This window comes from Arvicola amphibius, chromosome 3 (assembly GCF_903992535.2).
Source record: "Arvicola amphibius chromosome 3, mArvAmp1.2, whole genome shotgun sequence".
NCBI lineage: Eukaryota > Metazoa > Chordata > Mammalia > Rodentia > Cricetidae > Arvicola > Arvicola amphibius.
Window position 1 is genome coordinate 125,165,301 of NC_052049.1, and position 14,197 is coordinate 125,179,497.

Below are 14,197 nucleotides of genomic sequence, written 5' to 3' on the forward strand. Positions count from 1 at the left end.
AGCCTGGACTCCTTAGCAAGTTCCAAACCAGTCAGAACAATATAGTGAGACCTTTTCTCGGCAGGGGGTGGGGATGGAGAGACATTTGTTTTTCTAGAATAGCATTTCAGAAATTGAATTGACTAAAGGGTATATGTACATTTTAAAGAATATATAATGGGCTGGGCGGTGGTGGCACATGCCTTTAGTTCCAGTTCTCGGCAGAGGCAGGCGGATCTCCATCAGTTCGAGGCCAGCCTTGTCTACAAGAGCTGGTTCCAGGACAGGTTCCAAAGCTACAGAGAAACCTGTCTCAAAAAAAGAAAAAAGAAAAAGGAAGAGATGGCTCAATTGTTAAGAGGCTTCCAGAGAACCAGGTTCATGTCCCATCAAACACATGGCAGCTCACAACTGTCTGTGGTTCTAGCTCTCCAGGTATCCAGCATCCTCACAGCAATGCACATGACATAAAAATTTTTTAATTAAAATAAAAGGATATATAATGGAAATTGCCTCCTAAAGACACCATCAGTGAGCAGGTCTACCAAGTCTGAATGAAAAAGTCTTTGAAGGGACTGGAGAGATGGCTCAGAGGTTAAGAGAACTGACTGCTGTTCTGGAGGTCCTGAGTTCATTTCCCAGCTACCACATGATGACTCACACCCATCTATAATGAGATCTGGTGCCCAGAATACTATATACATAATAAATAAATTAAAAAAGAAAAAGCCTTTGAAGAACTTTGTTGTATAGTCTGTGTAGGGAGTGATTGTAAATTTCTCAAATTTAGTAGAACCAAAACTAACTGGAGCCCAGTGGTGGTGTCACATGCCCAGGACAGCTGGGGCTACACTGAGACAAAGAAGCAAACAAAGACTTAACTGAAGAGACAGAGAGTAACAAATGAAATTGAGAGTGGTTTATTCAAAATGGAAGAAAAATTAGGGTAGTCCCCCCCCCCGTCGTCCCCCCCCCCCCCCCCCCGAGACAAAGGTTTCTCTGTGTAACTTTGGAGCCTGTCTTGACACTCACTCAGTAGACTAGGCTGGCCTTGAACTCAAGAAATTTGCCTGTCTCTGCCTCCTGATTGCTGGAATTAAAGACGTGTGTCACCACTGCCAAGCCATAATTTTTGTTTTTTGAGATTGGGTCTTTCTCAGGGACTTGGGGCTCATTGATTATTAGGCTAAGCTGCTGGCTAGTGGGCCTCGGGGCCACTTGGGCCGTTTTTGTCTCAGTTGTGCTGGTATTACATGCCTGGGTTTTTATGTTGGTACTGGAGGTTGAATTCAGGTCCTCTATACTTGGATGATGTGTACTTTACAGATTGAGCCATCTCTCCAGCCCCCTGATTTCTTATTACATGGGAACCCTGCCCCCAAGAAAGGCTGGAATGTTAAAAATTAGAATGAAGCCAAGCACTGTGGCTTAGCAATGATATGCCATCTTTATGTCTTGTGGACACAGGATTATCTCTTTTTTCCTTCTAAGAGTAGTTTAGACTATTTCCTTTTCTGAGACCTAATTTGTACTTGTACACACTAGATCATATTTATTTATTTATGTATGTATTTATTTTGTGGTGTTAGGTATCAAATCTAGGTCATGTGCATGCTAAACACACACTATCACTGAGTTATGCCTCCAACCTAGGTTGTGTATCTTGGTTTAATAAATAAACAAGTGGAGAAAAGACTAAAAATAGAAATATTATAGATGGGCTGTGGTGGCACACGCCTTTAATCCCAGCATTTGGGAGGCAGAGGCAGGCGGATCTCTGTGAGTTTGAGACCAGCCTGGTATATAGAGGATGTTCCAGGATAGGCTCCAAAGCTATGCTGAGCAGCCCTGTTTTTAAAAACAAAACAAAACAAATAAAATAAATATTATATACACACACGCACACACACACGCACACACACACATATCAAACTAAAACTTATATAAGTAAAATGTGTATCTTCAGTTTATTAAAAACCTAAGTTTTAATAAGCTGAACTTTTATAGGATGCATATGTATGTGGTGGTGTGTGATATGTGTAGCAGAAACAGAAAAGTCAGGCGTGCGAGATGACTCAGTGGGTAAAGGCACTTGCTGTGAAAGCCTGGTGGCCTGTGTTCAATACCCAGAATCCACATGGACACTGTGGATATAAAAAAAAATAATATAAAATAAAATAATAATTTGTAATCCCTAAAGTGTATGGTTGATATGAGTGTAACACCCATTTAAGGTAGTCCAGCATCTAGTTTCTTTCTTTTTTTACAAGACAGGGAAAACAAAATTTTATTTATTCATGAAACTGTACATAGGAAAACATAATTAATAACTTCAATGCTGTACTGTCCAATTTTCAGTTCTTAAGGAACATTATTTATCACATAACTTTCAAACAGGTTTCAATAAAAGCATTTCCTCTGGTAATGGCTTGTTCACTGTGACGCACAGGTCTGTGAAGGACCATCACTTACGGAAGCTTTGGGTTAGAATCACAGGATAGCTGAATTTTTGGTCACAGAGGTCTTAGCACTGGTGTATGCAAATGTTCCACAAGGGTATCCTGCACACAGGCACGATCTTCTGCAAGCCTCACAGAGCAACACCCTCCTACTGCTGTGGGCACTGCTTCTCCAGGGCTGACTTTGAGGACGCGTACATGATGGTGTGTGATTTCTTACACGCTCCTTTTCCCAGTTTGCTTGTAGTTTCTTTCCTTTCTTTCTCCTCTGTTGAAAGCTTTAATTCCTCAGATAACCTGGGGGAGCTGGGGTGTTCCCACTTTGTTCACGTATGGCCTCAGCACTGCCTGGACCGTCCATGAGCTTTACACATTTCTTCTCCATCTGCGGCTGCATCTCCAGAGGTGGACTCTCGCGAGGAGAGAGGCTAGCTGGCAGAACGGCTGAAGAGTCTGGCGCTCCCGTCCGCACAGCGCTATCATTTAAGCTATTGAGGCAGGACTCTCTCCTCTCTCTGAAGTGGCAGTCTAGAAACTTCCCCACCTGGCAGCAGGTGTCTCTTCTGAGGTGGTTACATCCAGTGGCAGCACCTCACGCCTCTCTTTGAGCACAGGTGCTTCAGTTTTCTCTTCAGGTTGGTACTTCAGCTTTGATTCTTCCAACTTATCTCTCAGTTTTATATTTTCACTTTCTGAAAGCTGCAGGTGTCTTTCATTCGCAAACAGCTTCCGCTCAATATCCAGGGCATGCCGGCTCTCAAACAGCGCCTTCATTCTCTGTATGGATAGCTCCCCTTTTGTGCTTTCGTTTTTCTTTGTTTAATTTATCAAGCTTTAGTTGAAGCAAATCGGCATAATAGGTGCTGTTTTCTAGAGAACAAGGGCTGCTGTGGACGGCTTAGATTCCATGCTTTCATATAAGGTCTTAAATTTCTCCAGATTTTTAATTTCACCTAAAAGGAGTTTTATTTCACCGTTCTTCTGCTCCAACATGGCAAACAACCGTTCCTGCTGCTCCAACTCAGTTTGAGACCCCCACATCCTCAGCAGTGTGGAGATTTGTAACTTCATTCTGCTCTGGTGAATGCATTGTGCTTCTTCAGTGACTGACATTTGACTTTCATTGAGTTGAGCTGGCGTTCCATAACCACCTCATAATCATCCACCTCAGCAAACAGGGAGTTGCCTTTACTATTGGGATCCAAGGCTTGCTGAAGCATGTGGCCCAACTGCACCTGAAGATCTTGATTTTCTACATGAGTTTTCTCTAAGGGGTTATAATACGACACCACTTCCTTCTCTCGCTCTTCTTTTCTTCCTGAAGCCGGTCTACCTGGTGCATTAAGGAAGCATTGGAACATTCTAGTTGTTCTTGTTTGTACTGCAGCTCTTTTACCTCTTCTTGGAGAGCAATCTTTTTTTTTTTTTTTTTTTTGGTTTTTCAAGACAGGGTTTCTCTGCAGCTTTTTTAGAGCCTGTCCTGGACCTAGCTCTTGTAGACCAGGCTGGCCTCGAACTCACAGAGATCCGCCTGCCTCTGCCTCCCGAGTGCTGGGATTAAAGGCGTGCACCACCACCGCCCGGCTTGGAGAGCAATCTTCACACCTTCCATTTCATTTAGCTCAATCTCAAGAGCCAGCACCTCCGAAGACATGCTATTGAGCATGCGCTGCTCAGACATTAGCGGTAGCTCTTCCGATTTGTGGGCGAGAACTTCCTCCTGGTGGTCCAGCTTCTGCTTCAGCTGCTTCTCATTTAACCTCGCTTCATCTAATTCCACTTTCAGTTTCTCTATTTTTCAGGTCATTCACTTCCTGCTTATGGCTTCTGTTTAGCTGCATTTCTAACTGCTCCAGCTGCGTTTTCTGTTGATTGAAAGCTTCACGTTCATAGCTCAAACTTTCTAACATCCGATTCTTGAACTCAACTTCTCTTTGAAGGGCAAACTTCTCCTGATTATAACTCTCAGTAACGGTCATCATTTCTTCATGACATTTATCCAATTGATTCTGCAGTTCAATTGCCTCTCCAGGAGCTGGAAGCCGTACTGTGCAGCTTTCAGTCGCTCCTTTTCACACTCTGAGTTTGCTTAGAAGATCTGTGATCTCTCTCTCTCCATGCTTTCTGTTTTCAGCCTACTCCCTGCTCACGCTTCCCAGTTCCGCAACCAGAGACTTGTTCAGAAAGCACCCGGTGCCCGGATTTGTGTCGGTACATCCATCGCAGCACAAAAAATGCCGTCCTTCTGTTTCTTTTAATCACAGCCTGCCTACCAATTTGTCTGAATTGTGCTGTCAAGTTTCTGTGTTGACTATGAATGAAGAAGAGTGAAAAGAAGCCATGCTTTAGGCCATACAAGTATCATTGGTTTTAACTCCTCATACATTTTCTCTGCAGGGAGCATTTCCGGCTCGTTTAAAGAAGGTGCTGATTGTAGGAGCACCCATATGGTTCCGAGTGCCGTATTCTATCATCAGCCTGCTCCTGAAAGACAAAGTCCGGGAGAGGGTAAGGCAAGCCAGCCTTTTTTTATTGGAGGTAGATAAGTAGATTCTAGTCTCTGCCAGTTACTCTTCTACATTCAAAGAATCCCCCTGCTTGTTCCCCCTGAATGTTTTTTGCTCCTGTATTCATTCACAGCCTCCATGTAGTCCTTTGCTTGGGACAGAATACCCTTCACTGTCCACACATTTGCTGTGGTTATGGTTTATCCGACTCTTTCTTCACAACACCTTGAGTAAACAGTATTGAACCAGTGTGTCCCAGAAGTATTTTATTTTTATTATTTATTTTTAATAATTTATTGTTATTTATTTGCATTGGTCTGAAGGTATCAGATCCCCTGGAATTGGAGCTACAGACAGTTGTAAGCTGCCATGTGGGTGCTGGGAATTGAACCTGGATCGTCTGGAAGAACAGCCAGTGCTTCCAGCCACTGAGCCATTTCTTCATTTCCCGCAGAAGTATATTAATGTTGATATATTAATATTTAATAGTATTTAAAGGTTGGGGGTGTAACTCAATGTCAGCATTGCTCAATGGTCTGGGTATAGTCCCCAATACTCTAAACCAAAACCAAAAATTGGCATTTAATATAATTATGCTACTGAACTGGTATTAGAATTTATTTGGGGCTGAGCATGTAGCTTAGTGAAAGAGTACTTAGCTAGCTTAAATGGTTCTCTACTTTACAGAGAGAGAGAGACAGACAGAGAGACAAAGAAGCTTATTTACTGGAAAGTACTATTAAGTTCCTGTGACCTTCAGAGTGGTGGGGAGGTCTCTCCTGAGTTTATTTGTTCATTTTTTTCTTTTGGTTTATTATTTGAGACGGTTTCATTCTGTAGCTGAGGCCGGCTAATAGCTGTCCACTGTGTTCTGCCAGGCATTCATGGCAGTCTTCCTGTCTCAGCCTTTCAAGTACTGGGACAGGAGGAGTGCACCACCCACTGTGAGCATCTCTGGGATTGCTTTTTCTTTTTCCTTTTCTTTTTTAAATTTATTTATTATGTATAGTGTTCTGCCTTCATGTATCCTTGCAGTTCAGAAGAGGTCACCAGCTCTTATTACAGATGGCTCTGAGCCACCATGTGGTTATTGGGAATTGAACTCAGGATCTTTTCAAGAGCAGCTAGTGCTCTTAATTACTGAGCCATCGCTCCAGCCCGTATTGGTTTTTCTTAAGGCACTTTCTTATTGCTTCCATTTAAAAAATGTTTATATTACTGCTACTACTACTAATTTTTAATTTTCCCTGAGACAGGTTTCTCTGTGTATCTCTAGCTGTCCTGGAACTTACTCTGTAGACCAGGCTGGCCTCCAACTCACAGAGATCCACCTGCCTCTGCCTCAGAAGAGGGCATTGGATTCCTTGGTTCTGGAGTTAAGCCATGTGGATGCTGGGGATTGAACTGAATATCAACTACATAATATCTCTCCAATTCGTATGAGCTGGTTCTTTAAGAGGTAGAAGAGGAAAGGGGACAGTTTTTTAAGAAGAGGGTGGGGTGGGGTGCTGGAGTGGTTCCTCAGTGGTTAGAGCGTGTACTTGAGTTAGGTTTCCACCACCCAAGTTGATTGACTCCTCACTATAACTGCAATTCCAGGGATCCAGTGCCCTCCTCTAGCCTCTTCTCATTTGTACGTGGTACACACACACACACACACACACACACACACACACTTTAAATAATAATCAAGAAGAGGCAGTGGGAAGTTGGAAAGATGGCTGAGAGGTTAAGAGTGCTGGCTGCTCTTCCAGAGGACCTGAGCTCAATTCCCAGCAGCTACATGGTGCCTCACAACCATCTATAATGAGATCTGGTGCCCTCTTCTGGCATGCAGTATACAGGTATACATGTAGTCATACAGGTAGGACACTATATATAATAAAGAAATTTTTTTAAAGAAAAGGCAGGGGCTGGAGAGATGACTCAGAGGTTAAGAATACTGGCTGCTCTTCCAGAGGACTGAGTTCAATTCCCAGCCTCCACATCGTGGCTCACAACCATCTGTAATGAGATGCATGCAGGCACACATGCAGGCAGAATACTGTATACATAATAAATTAATAAAACTTAAAAAAATAGCATTTCTGTGCTACAAAGATCGTGGCTTAGCATGGCTATATTTTAGTGTGTAGCAGAATCAAACATGATTATTTATATAGGCTTTTTCCTAGATTACCATTTCTAGGTGGCTTTGTCTTTTATAAAAATATGTCTTTGAGGACATCCATACCAAGCAGTCAGTGAAATATAAGCTAAGAGACTTAGAATAGGTTGAGTTAGTATGTGGTTGGCAAAAGTAATCATTAACTATAGTCTTAGCTTCTGGAAAAAAAAAAAAAAGGACCAGCAAGAGATGGTGCTGAAAAGCCTTGTGTACAGTATGAAGCCTTTATTCACTATCCCTTCATTCCATAAGAAAAATAGCTTGACTCTAATTCCAGGAGTGATTTTGAGGGACATTCTGGGGACTTAGCTCTCTGAAAAATTTATGGGATTTTAATCCAAAGCAGATAAAATTCACTTTGCTTCTTTTCAAATACATAGTGTTTCAAGTAAATCTCATCTGATTTTCAAATCCAGCATAAAGACATTTGCTTTTTATTCTGTCTGTATGCTTTCTGACCTATAGCCCCAGTACTCAGTGCAGTTCTTTGTGTCCTTACAGATTCAGATATTAAAGACGTCTGAAGTTACCCAGCACCTACCCAGGGAGTGCCTTCCAGAAAATCTGGGTGGGTTCGTCAAAATTGACCTCGCCACTTGGAATTTCCAGTTCCTGCCCCAAGTGAATGGCCACCCAGATCCCTTCGATGAGATCATCCTGTTTTCCCTACCTCCTGCCTTAGACTGGGACTCAGTACATGTTCCAGGTCCCCATGCCATGACCATCCAAGAGTTGGTAGACTATGTTAATACCAGGCAGAAGCGGGGGATATACGAGGAATACGAAGATATCCGTCGTGAGAACCCTGTTGGCACTTTCCATTGTTCCATGTAAGTAGGAGAGGTTTGGGTCAGCAATTAGTTACCAAGGTGCTTCTGGCTGCTTCAGTGCCCCAGTTCTTTTATAGAGGGTTTTTCTGGTGTTAAAATGCTTCATGGGAAGACCAAACGTGGTAGTTTGTGCCTTTAATCCCAGTATTTGGAAGACAGATAAAAGTGAATCTGTGAGTTGGAACCCAATCTGGTCTACATAGTGAACTCCAGGCCAGTCAGGGCAATGTTTTAAATAAATAAATAAGTAAATTAATTAATTTTTAAAAAAAGCTTCTTGGGGGGCTGGAGAGATGGCTCAGTGTTAAGAGCATTGCCTGCTCTTCCAAAGGTCCTGAGTTCAATTCCCAGTCAACCACATGGTGACTCACAGTAATAAGGTCTGGTGCCCTCTTCTGGCCTGCAGGCTTAAACACAGATAGAATATTGTATACATAACAAATAAATAAATATTTATTTTTTAAAAAAGGCTTCTTGGGGATATGGTTACATGGGTAAGAGCACTTGCTCTGCAACATGAGGATCTTAGTTCGAATCTCCAGCACTCATATACAAAGCAAGGCATGGCTGCGCTTGTATATACCATTGTTGGGACAGACACAGGCGGGTCCTGAGCATTCACTGATCAAGGCAGTAAGGTAAAGAACAGCAGATGAAGATGAAGACAACTGATGTCCTGCTTTGCCTTCTGCATGTGTATACATAGGCATGTGTACTTCTATGCTCAGGTTTACACAATGCATATGTACTATCACAAAAAGCATCGCAGTCACTTTATAGTTTTGTCTAGAGTTGTTATCTCCTGCTTTGGCCTTGTAGTTAATGTCTTATGTTTCAAAACTTCTGGTGGTCTTTGTTACCAATGGAGAAACCTTGTAATGATGGATATATCTTTATATGTGTGTATATATATGCATATACACGCATATATATATACATATACATATATACAAACACACATATACACACGTGTGTGTGTGTGTGTGTGTGTATGTGTGTATAAATATTTTTTTTTTGGCCAGGAACTAGCTCTTGTAGACCAGGCTAGCCTTGAACTCACAGAGATCCGCCTACTTCTGCCTCCTGAGTGTTGGGATTAAAGGCATGTGTCACCACTGCCTGGCAATATATTTCTTACTTTTTCTTTTATCCTATCTATTCATCCATCCATCCATCCATCCATCCATCTATCTCCCCATCTGTCATTTGAAACAGTGTAGCTCTGACTGGCCTGAAACTTTGTAGACCGGACTGGTCTTGAACTCACAGAGGTCCTCATGTCTCTGCCTCCAGAGTGCTGGTCTTATGGGCGTGTACCACTATGGCAAGCTTGAATATTTTCTTGAAATGCAAATGTTGTTTAAGAAAGGCTGAAAATGTACCTGGGTGGTGGTGGCACATACCTATAATCCCAGCATTAGGGAGGCAGAGACAGGCAGATCCCTGTGATTTTGAGACCAGTCTGGTATACAGAGGGAGTACCAGGACAGGCTCTAAAGCTACAGAGAAACCCTGTTCCACAACAAAACAAAACAAAACACAAAAAAGGACTGAAAATGTAATAAAATGCTAGATCTTGTTAGGAGCTGGGAGTATATTAAAAGAATTCCATGGCAGAAAGAGAGAAGTGTTGCTTCTTAGGAATTTAACCTCTTAGGACTTTGCTTCTACCCAAATTCGACCATAAAATCATCTTGTGAGTTTATCATTCTGATTCATAATGATTTGGTGACTACAGTTGCAGCATAGGACATTTCCTACCTTTTGTTTTGGGGCGTGTTTGTATACATGTTTATATGTGTACCTGTGTATCTGTGGAGGCCAAAAATTGATACTGGGTTTTCTTTTTTTTTAAGATTTATTTATATATTTATTATGTATACAACATTCTGCCTCCATGTACTCTCGCACGCCAGAAGGCACCAGATCTCATTACGGATGGTTGTGAGCCACCATGTGGTTGCTGGGAATTGAACGCAGGACCTCTGGAAGAGCAGCCAGTGCTTATAACCACTGAGCCATCTCTCCAGCCCCTGGGTTTTCTTTTCAGTTGTTCTCTACTTTATTTATTTATTTATTTTAAATAAGCAGACTTTTTGTTGTTGTTGTTGTTTTGAGACAAGATCCTTGTTTTGTTTTGAGACAAGATCCTTGACTGGCCTGGAACTCACCAAAACAGAGAGCCATTGATTTCTTTACCTCTGCCTCTTTAATGCTGGGATTAAAGGTGTGCACCACCACACCTATATAGTCATACCATGTTTTAATTTTTTTTTAGTTTATATGAGTGTTTTGCCTATTTGTGTGTCTAAACACCTCATGCTCACAGAGGGAAGTAGAGGGCATTAAATTCCCTGGGACTGAAGTTACAGGAGAATGTGAGCTATCATGTGTGTGCTGTTTGAACCTGGGTTCTCTGGGAAAGCAACTAGTGCTCTTAACGGCTGAACTATCTCTCTAGCTTTCTTGCAATGCTTTAATTGGCTGTTTTTCTCCCACTAGTGAGCTCTGTTTATTGAATATTAATCATGTTGTCTCATTGAGCTCTTGGTTTAAAGTCCAAGTTAGCTAGAATTCCCTTCTGCAAATGACAATTATTTTCCTTTTCTCTATACCTTAGTTTTTCTGTAACTAATATGTGACTGTTTTATGTTTACCTTCCCTTAAATGTCTTAGGAATCCATGAGTCCCCTCAAAATTCTTGTTCAGTTTAGTCATGGTCTGTGAAGAAAATGCCAAAGAAAGAGGGAAAATCACGAGTTAGTAAACTGAGGAGAGGCCATTGAGAAAGAAGCCAGTAAGCAGAGCAAGAATACTGTAAAAAAAAAAAAAAAGTAAAAAAGTAAAAGAACATTGTGAAAGACTAGTGGGACGGCTCAGCAGGCAAAGGCGCCGCCAAGCCTGATGACCTGAGTTTGATTCCTGGGACCCACATGGTAGAAGGAGAGAACGGACCCCACAAGTTGTCCTCTGACTTCCACACATGCACTCAATGTACTGTGGCATGTGTGTGTCCTCTCTTTTTCTTTCCCCACCCTACAATAATTTCAATAATAGATAAAATAAATGGAAAAGAATGAGAAAGAGAAGCCGGGCTGTAGTTTCATGGTTGAGCTCTGTCTGGAATTGGTATGGCCTTGGGTTTGATTCCTAACACCCTGTAAAGAGGCCGAGAGTGAAGAAAGACAAAGCAGGGTGTGTATCAAGAGGGGAAATACTATTTTATCTGTCAACTTCTTTTCCTTTCTATGTGCTCAAGATCTCTTTTTACACTGAATCTCCTTCCAAAGCAGAACAGTTTTTGTTTTTGTTTTTCCCTAGCCATCCTTGAACATATATATTCCAGGCTAGCCTAAAATGGTGATCCTCCTGTCTTAATCTCCCAAGTGCTGAACCCCTCTTAAAAACCACCATGCAGGGGGCTGGAGAGATGGCTCAGTGGTTAAGAGCATTGCCTGCTCTTCCAAAGGTCCTGAGTTCAATTCCCAGCAACCACATGGTGGCTCACAACCATCTGTGATGGGGTCTGGTGCCCTCTTCTGGCCTTCAGGCATACACACAGACAGAATATTGTATACATAATAAATAAATATTTTTTAAAAAAAAACCACCATGCATGCTTTCCCCGAAGTTGCTACCCTCCACCCTACTGATTCTCTTCCTACTCCATGGGATCTCACCTAGCCCAGGCTGCTCTAAGACTTGACTCTGTAGCTAAGGATAACCCTGACCTGATATTCCTGCCTCTTCTTCCTGTATGCTGGGATACAGGCGTGCACTACTGTCTTCGGTTTCCTCAGTGGGAATCAAGGAAACAGTCTGGGACCAGGGAAGTATAATATACTTTTGGGGCATTTAAGATTTTGATGTAGGTGCCCCTGTAGTTATTTATTGCCTCAAGTAATTGCCTTGAAAGGGTGGGTTTTGGTTGTGTGCTTGTATCATTCAAACTAGCTGCTATTTTAGAATCTGGAACTAGCTCTTGTAGACCAGGCTAGCCTCAAACTCACAAAGATCCACCTGTCTCTGTCTCCTGAGTGCTGGGATTAAAGGCATGTACCATTATCACCCGGCAAATCTTGCCTTTTTATTGAACTGTGGAGCCCTTGCTTGATTATCTAGAACCCAATAAGCCTTATTAGCTCCTGACTTTCCGTTCTTCAACCAAGTTCCATTAAAACTACCTACTACCTACAGAATTCTGGATTGTAAATATCAGAGTGTTTATAATTGCTCAAATTTTTCATAGAATTTTTAAATTAAAAACACTTTTAATTTTTAAAAATTTTATTTAAATTTTAATTCCCCCAAATTTTAATTAATTAACTAACTAACCAATTAATAAATATTAGGTTTTGCGAGGCAGGGTTTCTCTGTGTAACAGTCCTGACTGTCCTGGGACTCTCTTTGTAGACCAGGCTGGCCTCAGACTCACTGATATCTGCCTGTCTCTGCCTCCTTAGTGCTAGGATTAAAGGAGTGTGCCACCATTGCCTAGCTTATTTTATTTTATTTTATTTTTTAAAGACTGTATGATTGTCTGAGAATATTCTTTATAAGGCTTGTATTTGAAGACTTAGTTTGCAATTTGTGAAACTGTTTGGGAAGAATTAGGAGGTGTGTCCTTGCTTGAGGATATGTGATAATGCTCTTGTACACTGTAAAGATTTGTCACTTGTATTAGTTCAATAAAACGCTGATTCACCAGTAGACAGGCAGGAAGTATAGGTGGGGCAACCAGACTAGGAGAATTCTGGGTCAACTAGACTCAGAGGAAGCAAGATGAGAATGCTGCACTGAGAAAAGGGACCAAGCCACGTGGCTAAACATAGACAAGAATTATGGGTTAATTTAAGTTGTAAGAAGTAGTTAATAATAAACCTGAGCTAATAGGCCAAACAGTTTATAATTAATATAAGCCTCTTTGTGTTTCTTTGGGACTGAATGGCTGTGGAACCGGGCGGGACAGAAACTTCTGTCTACATTCGTTGGCTTGTGTTTGAAGATATAGTGAGAAGTTTGTAGATAGTAGAGTTGAAATCACAGGTGGTTCTAAGTGTTCTTAACTGCCAAACTGTCTTTCTAGCCTCAAAGGGGAGTTTTTAAGATCTAGAAAAGAGCCGGGCAGTGGTGGCTCACAGTTTTAATTCCAGCACTTGGGAGGCAGAGGCAGGCCGATCTCTGTGAGTTCGAGGCCAGCCTGGTCTATAAGAGCTAGTTTCAGGACAGGCTCCAAAGCTACGGAGAAACCTTGTCTTGAAAAACAAACAACAACAAAAAGATGTAGTAAAGAGTCAGGTATAGTGACTTGAAATGTAATCCCATTACTTGGGAATCTGCAGGAGAGTTGCTAAGAGTTTGAGGCCAGCCTGGCTATAGTGTGAGAACCTATCTCAAAACAAAGCAAAACAAAAAACCAGTAAGGAGATGGTTCTTTGGATAAATCCACTTGCTTCTAAGCCTAAGGACCTGAATTTGATCCTTGAAACTCACTTTGTGGAAGGAGAGAACTAACTTCTACAGTTCCTGTCTCTTTGACTTCTACATGTACCCCAACACACCAAGTAAATACAAATTTAAATTAAAAAGGTGAAGGAAAAATATATGTAAAAAAGTAAAAAGTATACATCTCCAGTTCCTATGACCAGAGGTGATACTTGTTACTGTTCGGTTATATCTGTATTTTAATTTTTTTTACATGAATGAATTCATTATGAAGCTGAATCACTCCCAGTCCTCACCCTCAGTTCTTTCTTTTTACAAGCAGTCACACCTTGTATAAATATGGTGTCTTTCTAGCCATTTTGATTATACCATTATGTATTCATATGTGCCCAACAGTATAGAATACTTTATTCTTTTGAGTCAGGGTATTTTGTAACCCTGGCTGATCTTGAACTCTGTATGACCTAAGTTTGCCATTGAACTCCCGATCCTCCTCACTACCACGGAGTGTTGGCCTTACAGGCATGTCCTTCCACACCCAGCTCAGGCAGTGACTGAAGATCCAGCCAGCGTTTTGTGCAAGTTGAGCAACATCCCCAGTGCTCCAACAATATAGGATATTATTATTCATTATATGTGGGTGGTCTTGGTAAGTTTTTAATCAGTAATATGTCTAAATCATTTTTTTCAGAGCCAAATAGTACAAAGCAAAAAGCAGTGAGGGTTGAGGATATGCAAGCACCCTTTTACTGAGCTACAGTTTATTTTTAGAGGAGTCTTGTGTAGTTCTGACTGTCTTGAAGTTCTCTA

General features: G+C 41.5%; 1 protein-coding gene and 1 pseudogene across 1 annotated transcript in view; one reads left to right on the top strand and one right to left on the bottom strand.

Annotated features, from left to right (window-relative positions):
- Ptpn9 (protein tyrosine phosphatase non-receptor type 9) overlaps window positions 1-14,197 on the top strand; it is an 80,686-nt gene that overhangs the window by 46,882 nt on the left and 19,607 nt on the right. Inside the window, exons 6-7 of the mRNA XM_038321727.1 lie at window positions 4,836-4,946; window positions 7,614-7,942. Of these exons, the coding sequence (XP_038177655.1) occupies window positions 4,836-4,946; window positions 7,614-7,942 (440 nt within the window). The remainder of the gene's footprint in view (window positions 1-4,835; window positions 4,947-7,613; window positions 7,943-14,197) is intronic.
- On the bottom strand, window positions 2,588-4,506 carry LOC119809044 (annotated as a pseudogene).